This window comes from Archocentrus centrarchus, unplaced genomic scaffold (assembly GCF_007364275.1).
Source record: "Archocentrus centrarchus isolate MPI-CPG fArcCen1 unplaced genomic scaffold, fArcCen1 scaffold_26_ctg1, whole genome shotgun sequence".
NCBI classification, from domain to species: Eukaryota; Metazoa; Chordata; class Actinopteri; order Cichliformes; family Cichlidae; genus Archocentrus; species Archocentrus centrarchus.
The window spans coordinates 6998831-7021114 of NW_022060256.1; the positions used below are offsets into that span (position 1 = coordinate 6998831).

Sequence of the window (22284 nt, forward strand, 5' to 3'; positions counted from 1 at the left end):
ACCATTCTGAAAAAAATGGGAGCTAGCTCAGACCAAAATTCTTTATAAAACTCGGCTGGAAAACCATCTGGGCCTGGGGCTTTATTATTTGGGAGATGCTGTAGGGCTTCACTAAGTTCAGACAATGAAAGAGGTAAATCCAGAGCTGCAGCCTGGCTGTCATTTAGTTTTGGTAGATTTATATTATTAAGAAATTCTTCAATTTCAGTATCAGATGGGTTAATCTGTGGTGAATATAAGGCTTCATAGAAGTCTTTGAAAGAGTTATTTATTTGTTGTGGGTCATGAGTAATAATACCAGTCGAGTCTTTAATAGAAAAAATAGCTGTTTTTTCTTTATTCAGTTTTAATTGCTTGGCCAGGAATTTTCCAGATTTATTTCCATGCTCAAAGTTTTCCAAACGCAGCCTCTGCAACATAAATTGTGTCCTTTTATCAATTATTTCATTTAGCTCCAGTTTCAGTTTCCTCAGGCTGATAATTGTATGTTCTTGTGGTGAAGCGGCATAGGCAGTTTCTAAAGATTTAATTTTTTGTTCTAATTCTAACACAAGTGCTTTTTCTTTATTTTTCCTATGCGAGCAGTAAGATATTATTTTGCCCCGCATTACTGCCTTTCCTGCTTCCCAAAGAACACATGGTGATATTCCTGGAATATCATTATATTCTAAGTATGCTGACCATTCCTTTTTGAAATAATTAATAAAATCTTCTTCTTTAAGTAATGATGTATTAAATCTCCAGTTCCTGATTGGTGGTGTGACTCTTTTCTGTGTCAGAGACATAGACACCGGTGCATGATCGCTAATAGTGATAGGGTGAATCTGAGTGTCTGTGATATCCATCATTATGGAGCTGCTAACTAAAAAGTAATCTAAGCGGGAATGAGATTTGTGTACTGGTGAGAAAAAACTATAATCTCTTAAAGTAGGGTGATGTGAACGCCAAGCATCGCAAAGTCCAAAATCCTTCATGTACTGTTTAAGAATGTCTGCAGACTGCCAGTTCCTCTGACTCACTGCTGTACTGAGCCTGTCAATATCTGCATTAAGTACCAGGTTGAAGTCTCCTCCTATTACAAGTGTGGTGTCAGAGTGATCTGAGAGTGAAGTGAACAAAGCATGAAAGAAGGAGGGGTCATCAACATTTGGTCCATATATACTAGCAATACATAAATCTGTATTCTGTATAGATAAATTAAGTATTATAAATCTACCTTCAGGGTCTATTGTACTGTTGCTAATGTTAAAGTTTATCTTCTTGTTAATCAATATAGCTACACCTCTTTGTTTGGAGTTATAGCAGGCTGAGTACGTGTGAGGGAACTGTGGAGAGGAAAGAGTGAGCACAGATGTTTTGGACACATGTGTCTCCTGTAGAAAAACAACATCTGCTTTTAAGTCTTTTAACCGATTAAAAATTTTTAGTCTCTTTTCCCTCGAACCAGCCCCGTGCACATTCCATGAGACAAATCTGAGTGTGCTCATATTTAAACTAACTGATGGACTGTTGTGTGCTCACTAAGGATGTGTGTGTGTGTGTGTACATATGTTCTGTATGTTGGCGTGTGCCCTTTATATTGATGTGTGCGTGTGTATGTGCGCTGTATGTTGGTGTGTGTGCATCTGCGCTGTATGTTAGTGTAGTAAACTGTAGCATTGTAAGTGACGTAAACATATTGCTGAGTGCAGAAAGAAAAAAGACGTGTAAAAAGTGACCTAAGTGACATAAGAATGAAATTAGATGAGGGGAAAACAAAACAGAACAAACAAACAAACAAACGATCACGGTACTATGCTGACTCGTCGGCGTTAATGGTACTACTTAGACAGATTTAGACTATTTAATGGTACTGTTTAGATGGTTGAAAAAAAAAAAAACTCAGAAAAGAACGTTAATATGGACACAGATCACCTGATCGATCAGCAGAGCCATGGCGTGGTGTTTTTGTCTCGGTAAAGCTGTCCGTTTACATACAGTTTGTCCACGGCGATGACAGCCCGGGAGCCTCCCTGCATGAGCTTCTTCCGGATGGGGAATAGAGCCTTGCGTCGCTCCAGAATCTCCTTTGGAAACTGGTCGTTGACGCTGAAGTCCGTCCCTCTCAGCTCCCGGCCGCGGCTCTTCACCAGCTCTTTTTCTTTGAAGTGTTCGAATTTGGCCACGATCGGTCTGGGTCTGCGTGCTCCGGGTCGCTTCCCTCCCAGGCGGTGGACTCTATGGAAGGCGATGGTCTTCACGGCGTCCTCCGGGAGCTTCAGGTGAGTTTGGATAAATTCCTTCACTGTAGCCTCCGGGTCCTCCTCTGCCTTCTCCGGGATACCTGAAAACACAAGATTTTCTCTCATGCTGCGGGCCTGAAGCTCGATAATCGATTCTTTAATTTTCTTATTTTCTTCTGAGAGCCGGGTCGTTTCCTCGGTGAGGGAATTCACCGACTCTCTGAGGACAGCGTTTTCAGCAGCCAGTGTTTCCACCTGATGCTGGCTGAACTCGACTGACTCCCGCAGGGCCTGAAACTCCTTGTGAAGGATTTCAACCAGGGCCAAGCGGGCGTCAAAGCTGGACAATTTGTTATTAATGGACTCCAGAATGTCCACAATATTGGTGGTGGGTGGCGAAGTTGCCTCTGGGGAATCTTCTGGGCGGCTTCTTTTTGTGGACGGCGTTGCTTTGCTGGTGGAGGGAGTCGGCGTCTTGTCTGTTTTCCCCATGACGACTCGCTCAAAACACCCGTCGATGTACCGCAGCAAACTATCCAGGTCCTCTTCACCGTCCTCCAGATTGTTGAAAATAATTTAAGTTAGGCTAAGAAACTACCTATATTTTTTAGTTTTAAGCCTGTCTAGTTATAAATTGGCGAAAAAAAAAGGCTAATCACGCAAATGTTTGCTGATAGAATCACGCCGCCATTAACGATACTGCCGAGATTCACAAAGTCTCGCGTGACTACAGCATAGTCTACCTCTCGTCGGGGGTAATATTTCTGTAGTTCCCAAAACCTTGAAAATCATCATATGCTCTCACCCAAGCTGCTATTGCAACTTCCTATTGTAACTTGCTATTGTAACTGCTGAAGTTTTGCTCTCTCTTGCTCCAACTGTTGTTGCATTTCCACCTTCCTTTGTTCAAGTTCTGACAACATTTGTGTCTCTTAAAGCTTCCATTCACCTTCTCACTTGTGATTGCAGGGCTTGAATTTCTCTCATGGCCTTTGACTGTTCCAGTTTAGCAGCAAGCTCTGCTTCTGCATCTATTCTACTGCTACAGGTACCTGCTGAGCTGGAGTGGTCACTTGATCTCTCTATTGACTCCAATAAGCTTACAGTTTCAGTTTTGGTGTGACCAAAAACAGGTCCACATTCATCTTTGTTTAAGGTTGCTTTCATTCTTTCCTTCTCCAGTCGGTCATAATCTTCATTAATCGTCTCTAGACTTTTACCTGTGAGGTCACAGATTTCCCTTGTTAGAGTAACACAGGCATCCTTTTTTTTTTTTTTTTTTTTAAATGACAATTTCTGGCGTGGTTTTACTGCTATGAAAAAGCCCATCAAGGCTTTCTAATGAGCAGAGGGTTTTCAGTTTTGCCCTAGCTACCAGCTTCCAAGAGTCATAGGCCTTGTTAAATGCTTTCTGATGTTTTTTGGGGAGTAGATCACACATCTCTTGGCGTTTCTCTGTTCGCTTTCTCTCATGAGCGCTGGATCTAAAGTGTGTCTGTATGTTCGTCTGCCTCTTCAGTTGGTGTTTCTGCAGGCTTTTCTGTGTTCTCTATTGGGAGTGACATTTTGTTTGCTTATGCAGCTTATGTACTAAATGAGTGCTGTGAGAACAAAGAAGCACTTTGACCTTTAAATCCTTTCACAAACATCAATTGTTACCATTCCATAAACACGTGTCAGTTACTCTGGAATATTAAAATTTCAGATCTACCAAGCGTTTATCTCCCAAATACAGTGAGCTTATATGTATATTTACACAATCCCTTTTCAGTCTTTCCTGCTTCTTGGCATGCAGTCTCTCCTGACACTGGAGGTGAATCCTAAGTGTGCTGTTTGTGTCAAACCTTGCCTGGAGGAATTGGGTGTGAAGTCAACTGCCTGGATGTGATGGCTTAGGGATATTCAGGCTGGTGCAGCATTGAGTTTTCACTGTAGCGGCCCCTTGGACTGTATGAACTTTCTGGATGAACTTTTCCCATCTCCAGGTAGGCTGAGAAGCACGACCCTCCTCTCCTCCATGGAACCAGAAAGTGGAAGTCACAGACGTGAGCAGTGGAAATGCTTTATCTCCATGCTTATAAAACATATAAAACACAGATCTGACAGAGGTCAGTTCTCACCTGTGCCGACGTGTCCTGACTTCAGGACGCTGTCAGAGCGTAACAGGAGGGGGTCTCATTTTGTGTTTTCTATTAAAAACTGTCAAAGGGGACAAAGACCCAGGAACAGTAGCAACCTGCTCACTTTATTAGGGCCTGAGCACAACCTGTGTGAAGGCCCTATTGTATCTGCTCGATTATTCAAGTAAATGAATTGCTTTTTGAGGGCCTAAACAAACTCATGAAATTTTGCACACATGTCAGATCTGGTGAAAATTTATGTATTATAATGGTTTCAGGCATGGCCCTTTCAAAATGGCTCTACAGCACCACCTTTAGTTCAATTACCACTATTGGGTTTCATGTACACGTATGAAATTTGGTACACATATGTAACATGTCCAGATGAACAAATAAAAGACCACAGGGTCCAATGCCCTAAACCCAACAGGAAGTCTGCCATTTTTAATTAAATGGGTGATTTTATCGATTTCCTGACCTCATACTTTCTCTAATAACTCAGAGGTTTGGGATGTTATCAACTTCATATTTGTTTTGTCTAATCTACACACCAGGGGGAATCTAAATTTAAAAAATGGTGAGTTTTCGCCAAAGGGCGTGACCCTGGCAGGATGGCAAATTTTGATGTTTCGCCATGAAGACAAAAATGGCAGTAACTCAAAGCCACATTGCCCAATCTGTGCCAAATTTCAGTGCTTTGATAAGCCTCCTGCCCTGAACACAATGATATGCATAAAGTCCCTAAATGTTAGAGCGCCACCTAATGTGACCTGGAAATATTATGAAATACCATGCTTTTTGCATAGCCCCTGAGCTACATTTTATCTACTTATCTGAAATTGTGCAGGCTCATGTAGCATCCTAAAACGTGTAAAAAAGTCTCTTGGACACATACCCGAAACCCTACAGAAAGTCAGCCATCTTCAAAATAAGGTGTCAACTTTTGCCATTTTCAGCCCTGCTATTTGAATCATTTCCTCCTAGGGCATTTGACCCAGTAAGACCAAAATGGCTCAGCATCATCTAGACAAGTAGGGCATCAAAAGCTGTTGAAGGTTTTGTAGAATACTCAATGGCCTTGTCACACCAGGCCAATGAAGTTGGCCTCTCAACACAAAATTGTTTGTGCAAAATTGTTTCGCGCATGCGTTGCCTGATCAGCCTAAAAATGTAATCACTCATGTACAGACCCAGGCTGAACCCATAACTATGGATTCAAGGCTATAGATTCAATAGCACCCCCTACAGAAACAATTTACATTTGCATGGTGGTCCACAGAATTAGTTTCTCTGAAATGCATGAAAATTTGTTTCAACATTCTTGACATCTTCCTGATCAAAAAAGTCAATCAGACCCATGCCCTATTTTGCACGTTGTAGCCGTGACCACACCCCAAATACTGCACTGGGTTTATATGGAGAGCAAAAAAATTTGTTTCCCCTAAATGTATGAAATTGGGTACAGATATTCTTGACATCAGCCTGATCAAAAAAGCCAATTAGACCCATGCCCCATTTTGTGTGCTGCAGCCGTGGCCAACCCGCCAAAGTTCACATCATGTCTCTATGGAGAAACCACAACATTGTCACACATATTGTGCAATCATTCGTGCAATCATTTTTTCTCTCGTGTACCGAACGATTTCAATCATATACCACAGAACACCAAATTGTCACATCTCAGACATACATTGTCCAATCTGTCCCAAACTTCACATACTTCGAGTGTGAATGACACAGGACACACCAAACTACCAGCTTTGTATCACACTCATAACGCCACCTAGTGGTGACAGGAAATCAGCAGTACACTGTTAATCATCATCATCCTATGATCATTACAATTTCATTGATGGTGCAGGCGTTACATACAGCATCATGACACTTGAATTAGTGGGCGCTCGTGGACGCCACCTAGAGGGTGCGGGAGACGTTCGGCAATCGAACAACAGAAAGAACGAGTAGCCTGCTGGGCTGACAGCATCCAGGTGAGTCTTCAACTCTCCCGTCCGCGACAACCTCCGAGTGCGGAACAGCTCGACGCGCTCCGGGTGCGAGGGCCCGATCGTCGCCACTTGCGGCTTTAATCATTTTTTGTAATTTCATTATATATTTGTGCAGTGACAATAAAGGTATTCTATTCTTGTTTGGGGTGAAGCTGAAGCCTGTTGTTTTAAGCTGTTTTATCCTTTCAGCTGTAGAGTACTGTGGTGAGAAACCACTGTATCTAAATGTCCTTATACATAATTATGTATATTACAGAATTATCTATAATTATATATAATTATGTATTGGCATATGTTTCTAAAATATAATATTTTAAAATTAATATTTCTAAAATTAAAAACATCCTGTGTCAGAGTGATGCCAAAAAGCTAATTCATGCATTTATTACTTCTAGGGTGGACTATTGTAATTGATTATTATCAGGCTGTCCTAAAAGCTCCCTGAAAAGGAAGCTGCAGCTAGAGTGGCTTCTCTTCATTGGCTCCTTGTTAAATCTAGAATAGAATTTAAAATCTTTCTCCTCACATACAAGGTCTTGAATAATCAGGCCCCATCTTATCTCAAAGACATCATATCACCCCAACAGAGCACTTCACTCTCAGACTGCTGGCTTACTTGTGGTTCCTAGGATACTTGAGAGTAGAATGGGAGGCAGAGTCTTCAGCTTTCAGGCCCCTCTTCTGTGGAACCAGCTCCCAGCTTGGATTCAGGAGACAGACACCCTCTCTATTTTTAAGATTAGGCTTAAAACTTTCCTTTATGATCAAGCTTATAGTTAGGGCTGGATCGGGTGACCCTGAACCCTCCCTTAGTTATGCTGTAATAGGCCTAGGCTGCTGGGGGTTCCCATAATGCACTGAGTGTTTCTTTTCATTCACCTCTTTTACCTCTGTTTATACCCCACTCTGCATTTAACCATTAATTATTATTAATCTCTGTCTCTCTTCCACAGCATGTCTTTTTTTCTCTCCCCTCAGCCCAACCGATCGCAGCAGATGACTGCCCCTCCCTGAGCCTGGTTCTGTTGAAGTTTCTTCCTGTTAAAAGGGAGTTTTTTCCTTCCCACTGTTGCCAAGTGCTGCTCATAGGGGGTCGTTTTGACTGTTGGGTTTTCTCTGTAATTATTGTAGGGTCTTTACCTTACAATATAAAGCCCCTTGAGGCGACTGTTGTGATTTGGCACTATATAAATAACACTGAACTAAATTATGATTAAACCTGACAGACACACTGTTAGAAACTCAGCCAAAAATTATTTTAAAAATTATTTCTTATGGAAAATGAGGAACGCTTCACGAATTTGCGTGTCATCCTTGCGCAGGGGCCATGCTAATCTTCTCTGTATCGTTCCAATTTTAGTATATGTGCTACCGAAGTAACACGACAGCCCCATGGCAGTCTGTCTTATATATGGACATCTCTCCTAGGAGCTCTTAGAATCAGGGTTAGAGACAGAGCTGAGGCTTAAACTGGGTCTGAACAAACAGGAAGTGGCAGCAGAAACACTTCTGGGTGATGCAGAGTCAGCTTTATGCCTGAAATAAGTCACAGGGGCTCAGTGGAAGCAGATCTGGGCCTGTTCCCAGTGCTCTGGTTCAGTCTGAGCCTGTGAGAGGCACAAAGGCATTATGGGAAACTTATGCCGACTAGGTTTACGTCTGCGCTCAGGATTGGACAGCTAAAAGCGCCAGAACAAAAGACTGACTCAGCGCTCCTCCTCCCACAGTCCAACTGCAGAGCAATCTAACCCCCAACCCCCACCAACCAACCCCCACCCGCCCTGCAGGGTATTTTAACGCTCGACCCCCACCCACCCTGCAGATTCAGACATGAGGCAAGACAAGGGGGGAGGAGAGAAAGAGGAAACCACTCTGACTGCCTAACGTCTTAGCAGGAAGAGACGAGTACAGAAAAACCTGATAAGAAGCTCAGAAGGACCTCCTCGAGGTCTGGATCCTGCAGCAGGACTCAGAGCAGGAGGCTTTTCTGAACCTTGGCAGGACCTGGACCCTGCTGCCTTTATTTCCTTGGGTAGAGTGGAGGAGGAACGCTCACCTTTTGTTTCACTTTTAAGACAAACCGCTGCAGTTCCCCCAGCCTGCCACAGGGCATCGCTGTCTGACCGGTGCTGGGAGCTTCAATGAGAGCAGATAAAAGTCTTAAATCACCACAATAAAAACTAAATATACATTTATTTTAACACACAAGATTTCACATCACATTAAGAAGAAAGAAAAAAAAAAAAAAAAAAACAGCCATCAATGGATCATTTCCAGGAAGAAATCACTGAGCATATAATTCAGTTCATCCATTCATCAATTTTCTTTTGTTCACCCAATTCAGGGTCACATGGGGGATGGAGACTAAATTCAATTCAGTTTTATTTATAGTGCCAAAAAGGTACTTTATACTGTAAGGTAAAGACCATATAATAATTACAGAGAAACCCCACTAATCAGACTACCCCCTATGAGTACCACTTGGTGACAGTGGGAAGGAAAAACTCCCTTTTAACAGGGAAAAAAAAAACTCCAGCAGAACCAGGCTCAGGGAGGGGCAGCCATCGGCTGCAGCTGGTGGGGGTGAGGGGAGAGAAACAGGACAAAAGACACACACATACAACAATAAACTTTTCCACATTATTAAATAAAAAGAATATAATAAACCACTCAACACAGAGTTAATTTGCAGTCAGGTATCCCCACTATCGTGTACCGAAGCCAAAACCACAGTGAGTTCAGCTAAACTTATCTCAGGTCGGGGCCGGTCCAAAACTTGAAGGGCTTGAAAGTATCAGTGCATGCCATATCCAATCTAGAGAGCATAGGCTTTTAAGGAAATATGATTTAGGGAGTCTGACCGGCGTGGAAATGCACTCAATTGCAGACTATTAATTAATCCATTTGTAATATATAAATAATTATGCAGCATAAAGAAATTCTGAGCATTAATTGAATAATATCAAATTGGGCTCAGTGCTACAAGAGGTGCAGTAAATCTGTTATACCACAAAATGATGCGGTGGCACCCCAAGACAACAAATGAGGCATAAAACTGAGGTCTAATAGTCTATCCATGCAATCTGACCACAGTGTAAAAACAACAAAATGCTGTCACCACAGGAACGGTGAGTAAACCCCACAGATTTAAAATGCACAGTTATATCTGAACATGCATGCATGAATAAAACCAAGATATGCCCAGCTAGCACGTCCCATCCACTGAACCTTTAAATATTCTACAAACCTGACACAAGTGTCACGATTCAGCAGTGCTCCTGGCAGGATAAGGACCCATGTGACGGAAACATGTGATTAAATACAAAGTGCACAAGAGCCAAGAACGCAACTCAGATAACTAAACTAAGAAGCTTGGGGATATAAACAAAGAAACCAACCAGGAATTACCTGACAAAAACTGCAAAAACACAATAAACTAGGAATCAAAGAGTAACGTTAAACACTAGAAAACTAAAAGTCCAAAAACTGAAAAGACGAGGTCATAAAACCCAAACCATGACAATAAGGTCCAAGCAAAATGCATATTAACTAGAAACGTTTTCATTGAGGATGGTGACACAGACTGACAGGTCGTGTTTTTATCATAGAAATCTGCGACATGACAGAAATCCGCATCAAGACGATAGCTAGCGTTAGCTAGCGTTAGCTAACTAATCACCCGTTTGGAGTTGGTTACCAATTAAACGTAGTGTAATTGCTCACAGAAACATCCCTCTGTCTTCTTGTCTTTCTTCTTCCTCTAGTCTTCTCTTCTTCCTCTTCTCTGCCCCAGAGGGAGAGGTCCTTTCGGTGACATTTCTGTTTTGTAGCCTCACACACGAACGCCCGCAACAGATCCACCATCAAGGTCATCTGGAGCACTGCCAATGCGCATGCCTGCCTGAACTACCCGAATGCACGCTGACACACGAAGTGAGCCAGCCAGTTGTCTATTCATTAAATTAGTAGTGTTACGATTGCACAATTCTGGAGGCTTACAATGGCTTCTGCTTCCTTAGGACATTAGTATGTTAAAAAAAAAAAAAAAAACAAAGTTTCATGAAAAATTTAGGTGAGCTTGGGGGCCCCCTGGTGGTCAGGGGTCACCGTGGTTCACAGACAGCTGCAGACACTCTTGGACCTCTTCCTGACCACCTCCGCACGTACTGATGATGATTTGGATCCATCCCTCCATCAGACCTGCTGCCACTGATTTTCATTGCAGTTCTTGTGTAATGTGGCATACCTCCCTGTTTCCTTTCCTTAAGAATGGCTTCCTGACAGCCGCCCTTTCACTCAAACATTTCTGTTAAGGCTTCAGTGAAAAGTAGATGATCCGCTGAAGTTCCAGATGCACCTCTCAGATCCTGTGTCAGCTTTTTGTTGGATTTGTTCCTGTTTCTTAAGGACGTGACTTTCAGATCCTGTTCATCTGCTGAAGAGAGCTTTTCAGGCCTCACACTTATTCTTCTGTCCTTATTCGGTTTCATTTGATTTTTAAAGCACACACTAAACACCATGCTGAGATACACCAAGTTTGCAGCTAACAACTGTCTGGGAATCACCTTGTTGGTTCAAGAATCCTATTTTATGCTGTCACTGTTATCTTTGGCATTTTTCATTGATTCAAATAAAGAAATGGAACAAATGTTGTGTTTTTTTGTGACAGACTGCTAGTAACAAATAGCCTAAAGATACAGTTTAAACTGGTTCTTTGCTAAGTCATCTGTTATCTGTCGAAACAACACTGGTTCATCCCTGAGTTTGGAGCCATTTTACACTTGAATGATTCACAGGTCAGAGTTCAGAGGCTGAACTAACAAAGACACTCCCGTGATTCAACAGTATCAATAAAGTTGATTTAAAGCTGGACTGCAGCCGTACCTTGATCAGAGACGTTCTTCCATTTGGACTGAACCATGGTGAACTCTGGCGATCTGATCTGTGATTGACTGATGACCGAAGCTCTCGTGGAATGGAGAGCTAACCCCTGAGGCTGAGAGACAGAAGGGAGGATCAGTGATGATCCAGAAGCTGCATTTCCTCAATGATTCATTAGCAAACTTCATGTTTTTCCTATGGAAACATCTCTGCAGGCTCACAGCTTCCAAGCTGGAGTCCTTTGACCTTTGAGCTCTGCCGCTTTTCTCTTCAGGTTCCTCGACGGTTATAAACCTGCAGGAATCACCAACACTGTGTTTGTGGTGGTCTTTATGGTTTCCAAAAATCTCAAAAAAATCTTGGTGATGGGTCTTGTTGGAATACTTTCATTCCTAAAAACAAAAACTTGTTTTGAGACTATAATTGAACCTGCGCGCTCCTGCTCCAGATGCTCACCTGACCAAATATACTGATTTTTTAAAGTTTGCCGCCATGCTAAAATGATTGTGTTTTTGTGCTATAAAGGTACATCAGGTGACACAGTGATTTTCTGCAAACGTGAGTGATGTCTGTGTAGATGTTTCTGAGCAGTGAGACGGCTCACACTGAAAGATGCTCCTGTTCATATTTTCACCTGTCTCTCCTCCTGTCTGTCACTCTGCAGTTTGATTGGTGAGTGAGATGTAGTCTCACGATGGAAGAAACACTCAGCCTGTTTTGCTTTACCACTTCCTGATGTTTCACCCAGGTATACAGTTTACAAAAAAAGAAAAGCCTGAGCTGCAGATGAAAGGAGCACCTCTGGATGTGAGCGATTAGTCGACCAAAGGTTTAAACATCCTCTCTGTAGGAGCAAGTTCTGTGGATTTGGCCCCTGAGCTCATGGTGGTTCTGAACTCTGTGAAGTGCTCCCCTCTCAGGCTCTTGTTCTGTCACCGCGCAGATGTGGTGATCTCAACCACCTGCTGTTAGACTTAGGGAGATGCTTAGGGTGTAACACCATGATGTTTCCATACACCCTGATCAACACATCTCACTCAGCTGAGACCAGACCAGGTCCAGACCTGAAACTGGCTCAGTTCAGCACTGAGTGCAGTATGGAGCCTATCCCAGCTGTCACAGGGCGCGAGGCAGGGTACACCCTGTACAGGTCGCCATCCTGTCGCAGGGCCAACACAGAGAGACAGACACCCATTCACATTCACACCTATGGGCAATTTAGAGTGAACAATTAACCTAACCCCACTAACTGCATGTCTTTGGACTGTGGGAGGAAACCAATGCAGACACAGGGAAGAACATGCAAACTCCACACAGAGAGGCCCAGGCCAAGGTGGATTCAAACCCAGACCTTCTAGATGTCCTTCTAGCTGTGAGGCAGCAGTGCTAACCACCATGCCATTGTGCTGCCTCGAAACAACAGTTATGGCTTTTTTTTTTTTCTCTCAAAATAATTATGTCTGGGCAGCACGGTGGTGCGGTGGTTAGCACTGCTGCCTCACAGTTAGCATACCATCTGGAAGGCCTGGGTTCAATTCCACCTTGACCCAGACCTCTCTCTCTCTCTCTCTCTCTCTCTCTGTGTGTGGAGTTTGCATGTTCTCCCTGTGTCTGCGTGGGTTTCCTCCCACAGTCCAAAGACATGCACTTACTGGGGTTAGATTAATTGGAAACTCTAAATTGCCCATAGATGTGAGTGTGGATGGCTGTCTGTCATTCTGTGTTGGCCCTGTGACAGGCTGGTGACCTGCACAGGTGTACCCTGCCTCTCGCCCTATGTCAGCTGGGATAGGATCCATCCCCGCGCCCCCGTGACCCTAAACAGGGTAAGTGGAAGGATAATTATGTCTGTGAAAAAAGTAACATTTGCAGTTTGTCTTTAGATGTGGAATGTTTTACAGGTTTATTCATTTATTTTTAATTAATAAACCAGTTTTTTATGATGAATCGAGAAATAATAATAATCAATATATCAGCAGTCTTAAAAATGTTGAATGGACCCGTTAATGTTGTCTAAGCAATGGTTTAAGCAGCTTCTCCATCTTGGGTTCCAACTCAGTGACGAGCAGCTTTTTCTTTAGGGTGTTGGTGCTGTTGTTTGGCAGGTGAACGCACCTGCAGGTAAGAACCACTTCCACCACATTTTAGGTAACAAGCAGATTTTATTCAGGGACTCTGAACAGATGCATAGTTTAAACACTGACGTGTGTCATCGTCTTAACTTCAGTTTTGCAAGAGAAACTCGCCGACGTAGCAGCAGAAAAAACACAGAAGCTTCCAGATGAAACCACCTCCACAGTGAGTGAATCCTGGCTCCTTCATTCTCATCCAGAATTTCAGATGTTTTATGAAGGATGTTTAGCTGTAAACCCAGGTTTGGAAAAAAACATGAAATCTCTACATTTGGGTTTTTAAGAATTAAAGATATGAAAGTTTTTGATCGAAATGCAATTTCAGCCGACTATTTCCTGTGGGAATTATAAAAAAGGAACACTGAAGTTAGAAAGGCCATCTTTTAAAAAAAAAATAAAATAAAAAATTACATTAAATTCTCTTCATGTTTCCAGACATTCAAGAAAAATGTAATGCTGTTTGAATTTTAAAATCAATCAAGCAGTTACAAAGTTATGGACAAAAATGATCAAAATTCAAAAAACTCTGATTTTCTGTAATAGAAATTTGGTAAGAGACACTGGTTATGGCAGAATTCACCTCAATACAATCAAAAGTGTCTAAATAAACCACTGTAAGCTGCACCATGTTTCATAAAGTGTCCCGTTATAACAGGTTGGACCAATTACAGCGCTAAAATATAAACACGTAAGCTGTGAACCGAATGACCAGCATGCAGATTTTCAAAACAGAGCATAGATAGCCACCTTCTTGGTGTTGTAAATTGCAGCAGATTTTGATCAAATATAGCTCAAAATGATCTATGGAGTCTTCCCTTTTTGCTGATTGTGTCACTTTTGGCATTTGATGTATTACTATCGCTAAAATTTGACACAGAATAACTCGGGAGTCTGACGTCATAGAAATTTGTTTCTGCATTGCATTTAATGTAAGATGAGATCACAAAATTTCAAAATATTCCCTCGTGGGTGTCGGCCTCAGGCCGTGACTTCGCCAGAGTACATCAAAACACTAATTCTCGCAGTGACTTTTCCCAGAAACATCATCTTTTTGTATTAATAAAGCCTATTTTTTGAGACCTTTTTTTTTTTTTTTTTTTTAAATCAAACTGAAGCTTATTTCAAGAGGAATATTTTCATGTTAGATAATTATTTATTTGATACTACCAGTTAGGAGAAATTATTTAAAATAGATTGACTGCAGGCTGTTTAGGCCTGCATCAGCTGATTGCTGACGTGATGCTGGTGTTGGATAAAGGGGGTTTCTGTGCACAGGTGGCCTTGCTACTCAACTTTAAGATCTGGAGCCTTTTACACAGAGAGACAGAGTGATGTAGAGCAGGGCATCATCTGCATAAAGGCGGAGCAGAAATAACAGCATTAAGATTATAAAGAAAAGTTGGACTACAGTCTTTTTTTTTAAAGAGATAGTGTGCTAAAGCAATGATATTGTGCTTATTTCCATTTTTATAATTTTTATTCTTACAGAGCAGCTTTGCATGATTCACAGTTTAAAATAATCCTTCTTTATCTGATACTGGGGTTCAGTGCAGCCCCTCGCTTCATCCTCTGTCTTAAATGAGCTGATGTAGCTCCTCTTTCTTTAAGGTCACTCTCCCTAACAGCAAACTTTCTTTTGATTTGCTAATTTCTGAAAGCCTACTGAGGGGCAGAACCTTTGTTAAAGACACAAGTGAGGGCTTCTCATTGTTTTCAGTTCTGAAAACAAACTGTAAACCTGGTAAAAGTACAAATAAACATTTCTAATCAATCTGCACACATCGAGTGGGACAGGAAGGGGTCAAGGTCAGAGTTCACATCCTCTCAATATTAGCTTCATTATCTCCGTATTCTGGGACATTAAGGCAGACTGAGTCTTACAGTTCCAACATATTTCTATGAATTCTTCTGTAGGTGCTCAGAAATTCTGACAGGGTGGAAAATGTTCGGGGTGTTCCCAGAGAGAACGAACGTATGAAGAGCTGACGGTGACTCATTTGGAAAATAAACCGAGTTTATACTAGTCCAAACCCTGAGCAGCTTTTTGCATTTTACAATATTTAAAGTCAGTAGTTCTTATAAAAAAAAAATTTATATTTGCACTTTGAGGTCCATAATCAGCACCTTGGTAGGAAGTTTCTAGGATTTACAGTTAGCCAAAAAAAAGTGTGAGAAAATTTTCCAGGTTAACAGAACCTACACAAAGAGCCAGTCCAACACCTGAGCTTCAGTTCTGAGGGCAGACCTTTAGCTTTTACCTTCTGAAATCTGCTCTCATCCAACAATTTAAAAAATACAAAGCTTCAAGCAGTTGAAGAAGACCTTTGAATAACACCCAAACTTTGCCAGACGTCGATCCAACATCCAAGTCCAAACTCAGATTCTGACAAAAAAAAAAAAACTTTACATTCACAAAATTTTACAGAAAAATCTGAGAAACTGGGACTGCAGACACTTCCTGTTTCAATGCCTGAGACTCAAACAGTCCTGCAAGCCCTCCTCAGGTCCTCCACAGAGCCGCAATCAGGACCAGGCGGCCCCTGTCTTCAGTCAGCAGCAGCGAGCTGATGGAGGGCAGAAGAACCCAGTGAAACCGGCCCAAACTGGACCCGAGTCTGCAGCAGAACGGGTCTGAAGCAGGTCAGACCAGAGTCCAGTGCAGCGTGCCGATGGAGATGAGCATCTGGCAGGTGGCCGAGTCCAGCCACACCGACTCCACCAGGCTGAAATGCAGGAAGCCGAGTGCAAAGCCACAGCCGACATCTGACAGGTGCTGTTTCCCCAGCAGCACCCGGGACACGCCCACCAGGAAGGCCCACAGGTAGAGCAGGATCCTCAGAGGCACCTGGAGGACAGGGGGTGGATACACCTGGATCAGGTTTGTAAGCTCTTTCAGACTCTGTGTTACCTGCAAAGCAGTGAACCACTGACCGCCAGCACCAGGTGGTTTAGCAGGAACTTGGACACCATCACGGCCCGGCTGGCATGGGCTGCTGGAAACGAGTACATATCCATGGCAATATAGTCCAAAAAGCTTGGCGGGAAATCCCACGGTCCCCGACGTTTAACCAGCTTCTGGATCCCAGCAACTGTCATCAGATCCAGGATCAGTGCTGCAGAGAGACAGATGTGTAATAGGCAGTTAAGGCTGCAAAGAGACAGACTAGACATGGTAGACAGGGGTCTCACCCAGCAGCAGGTTGACAAGCACTTCCTGTCCGGCCAGCGTGCTACTCCTCCACAGGCAGATTAGAGTGCCGCAGATCCAGAGGAGGGCGTGGCCTGTGAGTGCCAGCAGGGTAACCATGGAGCGCAGCGGGGCCCCAGGGCCATGAGCCCCCACACAGACCCCCAGACGCTTTGACAGGCTGATATCAATGGCGAGCAGAGAGCTGATGGCGATACCTTTGAAGGACGGGTTGAGCTGCATGCAGTCCTGCTCTGGCCACCGGGAAGTGTCCTTCACACCACCGCCATCAGCACCTGGACCCCCCTCACTGGAGTCTCTGGACCCCCTGAGGATCAGACCAAACTCCGTTCAAAAAAATCCACATTTTATCTGCTGTCAGTTCAATAGTAATAAACTGAGTACAGCATGAATACAACTACCCTTCCCACCATGCTTTTAGGTGTATCTGTTTGCATGCACTCAGACTGTCCCAGTAAAGCAGCTCCTGTTTCCGTGAATAACATAAACATCAGTGACCACCGAGAGACCGGAAACCTAAAATCAGACAGATTCTCAGGCAACTTCTGAATGGGATTTCCTCTGTGCACAGTTATTCTGAGGAAGAGGAGCTCACAGAGTCTGAACAGGAGAAGGAGGAGGAGGAGGAGTGTGGTCACAGATTGAGGACTGAACTTTTTAAAAATAACTCGAGCTGGTGTCGTGTTTCAGAAGGTTTTTAATAAAGTGACGTTAGGTGTAATTTAAAGGTTAGATTCTGATTTTTTTTTTCTTCCTGAATTTAACTGAACTGAAGCTGGTCCAGGATCAGGTCTGAGTGCAGAAAAGTTCCAGGCTAAACTTTAAACTCTACTCCAGGTCCAGGTCCTGGTCCTGGTGTTTGCACTCTAAATGTCAGCAGTGTGTCAGTGGGTGGGGCCTGTGGGTCTTACCTCCCTCCAGTGTTGTCCTGCTGACTCTGCTGTCTGAAGACGGGTCTCCTCGGACCGCCGCTGCTCCCCCGCCCCTCCCCCCCTGCCTGTTCCCTGCGGGACGACTGGTTCAGGGACAGAAACTCTGGCCGGTTCAGGACGTTGTTGCGATCTCTGGCCCTACACCGGGCCTGGCTGCCGGGCATGGTGGACAGTACAGAGGTGGAGGACGTGATAGACCGGGTCTGCTGCTCTGTAGGACTCTGCTATAAATAGATCTGCTGGCCTTCTTCTTCTGCTGTCAGCTGTTCATGGGGGAAGGGGGGGTGGGTTTAAAGGGACAGTCCACCTCAATTCACTGCTACTCACCAGAAGTATGCGGACACCCGGATCATAACAAAGGGTGCCGGGAAATCTGCAGGTCAGAGACCAGGAAGTCAAAAGTAAATAGCCATGAAAACACAGAAACACCTGAACTGAGACCAAACATCAGCTGATCTGCAGGTGACCTCCAGAGGTCGAGGTCACCTGCAGGTCTGGACACCGTCGCTCTGGACTAGGGCTCTTCAACTCCAGGCCTCGAGAGCCCCTGTCCTGCAGGTTTTAGATGTGTCCCTGATCCAACACACCTGAATCAAATGGCTGAATTACCTCCTCAGTATGCAGTCAAGTTCTCCAGAGTCCTGCTGATGACTTCTATATTTGACTCAGGTGTGTTGAAGCAGAGACACATCTAAAACCTGCAGGACAGGGGCTCTCGAGGCCTGGAGTTGAAGAGCCCTGCTCTGGACACTCTGTTGCTACGTTTCCACTGCCAAGGTACCGGTGCTCGTGCCGGTGCTGGTGTCAGTTTCAATGAACCGGTGAACCACTTAAGAACGGGCCCGCATTTCCACCGCGCTTTGCGAACTGATCCTTTACGTATGAGTGTGGGTGGGTCCTCGTCTGGAAACAGAAGCCGAGGGGCACAAATGTGGAAGAAAATGCTCCCCTTTCTGGTGCTGTGAACATATTTTATAGTCCAAACAAAACTACTGCAGCATCTGTGTGCGGCACAGAGGGAAACACAGACAGCAATTACAAGCAAGACAACAAGTACACACTTTGCGTCCTTTTATCTGTGATATGAACTGATACAAAGCAGCAAGTTCAGCCTTAGGGCCCAACCTAATTCACAGCCGTGAAAATTGCATCCCTTTTCTCATGTAATACACACCATGCAGTGAAATAGTGGTAGAAAACTTTACGTTGAGATGGCAGAGTCACGCCCTTCTGCTGCTTTCGTCACAGGTTCTCGGTTCTGGACCAGCTAGATTGCGGTGCTGGAGTTGAACCCATTTTTTGGCCGAGCACTGAGTGCGTTTGCGGTGGAAAAAAACACTGAACTGTTCAAACACTGGCACGGCACCCAGTCAGTGGAAAAACGGGTGTGGTTTGATTGGCTCTTTGAGAGCAGGGGGTGGGACACCTGGCATAGAAACAGCTGTCATAGCCCCTCCATTTGGCCAGTTACAAAACTGCAGTTCTGTAAACCCGTCCTGTCCTCCTGCGTCTGTCTACAGTCTGATGGCATCTCCTGGTTGAATTATTAGTTTGTTTTTAATTTTAATCAGCAATTTTTAAGCTCTTGGCGTTTATTCAACAGGTGAATTCTGTCTCATGCTGCTAAACGTATGGCTGGAATGAGGGAACTTCCCAGCTCTGGGATAAATAACGGGAATCTGATCCGATAACTTCTTCTGTCTGTTGTTCCTCAAAAATGTAACAGCTGAGTGAGTGTTGCACATGTCCTGAACAGGTGAGGTGAGGTGTCGTTTTATCTGCCTGCTGTGTTTCTAAAAGCAGACATACGAGTTTCACTGTGAACACCTGAACACAGGTGTCACCGGAGCTGACGGGACACCAAATCACACCTGCACCACGCAGTCCAGAAGAAGCCAATCAGCAGCGATAGAAATTAGCTTGGATCACATGACCAAAACCCAGGCTAGCTGCATCCTGCTGCTCAGAGGTCAAAGGTCATTTTCACCACATGCTGGTAAACATGTTCCTTATCTAACAGTGGATCAGTGGGTGGAGCCTGTGGGTCTTACCTCCCATTGTCCTGCTGACTCTACTATCTGAAGCTGATCACATGACCTACCTTCACCCTCAGTCACCAGAACCCAAATGCCTTACATCCTGCCTGCCACACTGGGTATAACTGGGCCAAATGGTAAATGAACTGGTTCTTATATAGTGCTTATTCTACTCTACTTTGAGGACTTATACAACATGCCTCACTGACTCATTCACACACATTCATACAAGCACTTCTTTCTACGGATAAGTGCTTTCTATCTGACATTCACACACATTCATACTCCGACAGTTCAGCGAGCAGCTTGGGGTTCAGTATCTTGCCCAAGGATACTTTGGCACGCAGACTGGAGAAGCCAGGGATTGAACCACTAACCTTCCGGTTAGTAGGTGACCTGCTCTACCAACCCTGGGCTGGCTCCATGTGCGCACACACACACGAACTGAATGATTTAGTTTTTACTTCATGTTTGGAGGTTGGCCGCAGGAAAACGTTGTTTCTGCTTGTGGCTCACTTTCTGCCCTACACACTGTGACAAGTGATGAGCTGACCTTGCCCCACCTGCTTAGACAGCAGCTGGGGGTGGATCTGTAGGAAACAGTCGACTCAGACTCTCGACCCTTACTTTTTAGCTCAAACTTTGAGAACTTTTAGTGACGTCAGGAGCGGTTTCACTAACCGGAACTTCTGTTACTGTGGTCATTGCTGCTGCCCGGACCGGACTGCAGGCGCACCGTTGCTATTGGTTGCAGCGGGAGCTCCAGACGCTCCGCACCGGCTAAAGGCTAACGATGCTAACGGCAGGTGAACTGAAACACCGTGAAACGCTATAGCGCACACTCTGACGTGTTCAGTTACGGGGTGGCAGCGACGTCACCGCCGCGAGGAGCCGCGCTGTGACACGCTCTCTCTTAGAGCTAGCAGCGGATCAGCTGGAAGCTACTGCGTCAGCTTGCTGTTAGCCATTAGCCTCCCCGTCAGCGGCGCGCGGCTCAGGCGGGATGAACGCGCGGCAGACGGCGGGGATGAGCGCCGGAGGCCGGCGGAGGTAAACCCGGTGAGTTTACCACTTCCGTAACCCGCGTTACTGTTCAAACAACTTTATTCCACTGTGCAGAGAACAGCCACTTTATTAGGTACACAAGGGGGTTAATGTGCAGGAAATTAGGCGAAGCAGGACAGAACACAGGTGTGTGACTGCCGCAGACAGGTGCACCAGTGAAGGGGGACGAGTTTAAATAATTTCAACCCGGGTCAACCATCCATCCAAACCATTCAAAGAGAAGTGAAGCAGAGAGAGGTAGGGCGGAGGCCATTGTAGCAGAAGGAGAGCAGCCAGAGTGAAAGGGTAAGTTTACAGGGTGGTGGTGAGACCTGCTGTCATGGTTTGAAGACACAAGAGGCTGAGCTGGGGGATGCTTAGATCTTCACTGGGAGCGACCAGGATGGACAGGAATGAGTCCATCAGAGGGACAGCTCAGAGCCAGAGAGGCCTGCGGTGGTTTGGGCATGTACGAGGACGGAGGGTGGATATACTGATACTGCCGGAGGAGCAGGAAGACCTCAGAGGAGGCGGATACCTTTGAGCTCTGATTCTATCTAGCTGCTCCCAGGTTTAACCTGGTGGACAAATGTAGGTGATGTCTTCTGCTGTGTCTTAGCTGGAAGGAACAAACTGTTTGATATGATGGATTCACTCCAAGTACATCTGAGCAGTCTCTTCTTTATTTATTTAGAGCGCCAAAAACAGCAAACAACAGCAGTCGCCTCAAAGTACTTTATATTGCAAGGTAAAGACCCTACAATAATACAGAGAAACCCAACAATCAGGTGACCCCTATGAGCTTGGTTACAGTGGGAAGGAAAAACACCCTTTTAAACAGCAAGAACCCTCCGGCAGAACCAGGCTCAGAGAAGGGCATGTGTATAAACAGAGTCTCACCTGAGGTTCAGGTCACCTGCACTGCTGAGGTGTTTACTGTGGCATGCTCTGAGCTGTCAGGACATAAAACATGTTTAATCAACACACTCACTACCTGCTGCACTCTGCTCAGCTGCATCACACAAACTTTATTTAACATCCTGTGTTAACAGAATAGAGGTAAAAGTGGCTGATTGGCTCAGGTTCAGGTGTAAGACATTCGTCTCACTGATGGTTAAGATTTTTGGTATTTGTTCAGTTTTCAGTCAGAAACAGTGGCTCTGCCTCCTCCATGTGAACTCTGAACTCTAATGACTCACCTGTGCTCTCCTTCAGGTGTCCGGTCATGACAGCATCCCCCTTGAAGTTCTGGTCCTTGGAGTGCTGGCGCCATGTCAGACATGTCGGATCCAGCTGCTGTAGAGGAACCAGCTCCTCGCCATTCCGCTCGGGCCCCACTGGCAGTGAAGGCCCTGTCCGAGGCCTTCGGCCGGCTGCGGTACCGCGACACATCGCTGCTCATATGGCAGCAGCAGCAGCTGGAGGCAGCGCCGCCGCCCTCCACCTACCTGAGCCGCAGCCAGTCAGCTTGGTACAGCAATTACGGGAACCAGGCCGTGTTGATCCGGGACAGGAGGGGCGCGGACGAGGGCCGGTCCAGGATCTGCAGCGTCATGTAGACCCAGGAACCAGAATGCTGCTTTTAGTCTGGGTTTATGTCCCAGCCCTGCTTTTTGTTTTTAAAGACCAAAACCACCAAATCAGTGCAAAGTTGTAAAATCCACATTTCCTCAGAAGAAACAAGTGTATTAACTCTGAGCTCT

At 44.7% G+C, this 22284-nt stretch overlaps 3 protein-coding genes and 1 non-coding gene across 4 annotated transcripts in view; 2 read left to right on the top strand and 2 right to left on the bottom strand.

The window, feature by feature from the left end:
* The window catches only part of chek2 (checkpoint kinase 2), a 70357-nt gene that overhangs the window by 21461 nt on the left and 26612 nt on the right, over positions 1–22284 (top strand). The gene's annotated exons all lie outside the window — the stretch shown is intronic.
* LOC115776104 (U6 spliceosomal RNA) lies at positions 7626–7731 on the bottom strand. Its single transcript, XR_004019421.1, has one exon. It is a non-coding gene; the product is annotated as a U6 spliceosomal RNA (small nuclear RNA).
* LOC115776026 (inactive phospholipid phosphatase 7-like) lies at positions 15791–17749 on the bottom strand. The gene is made up of 4 exons (XM_030723621.1): positions 17481–17749; positions 16551–16876; positions 16293–16474; positions 15791–16206 (listed from the first exon to the last, which is right to left on the bottom strand). The coding sequence occupies exons 1-4, from the start codon at positions 17663–17665 to the stop codon at positions 16003–16005; spliced, it is 897 nt and encodes a 298-aa protein (XP_030579481.1). The 5' UTR covers positions 17666–17749; the 3' UTR covers positions 15791–16002.
* Positions 20409–22269, top strand: brd3os (BRD3 opposite strand). Its single transcript, XM_030723627.1, has 2 exons — positions 20409–20596; positions 21797–22269. Exon 2 carries the CDS (start codon positions 21853–21855, stop codon positions 22138–22140), a length of 288 nt encoding a protein of 95 aa, XP_030579487.1. The 5' UTR covers positions 20409–20596; positions 21797–21852; the 3' UTR covers positions 22141–22269.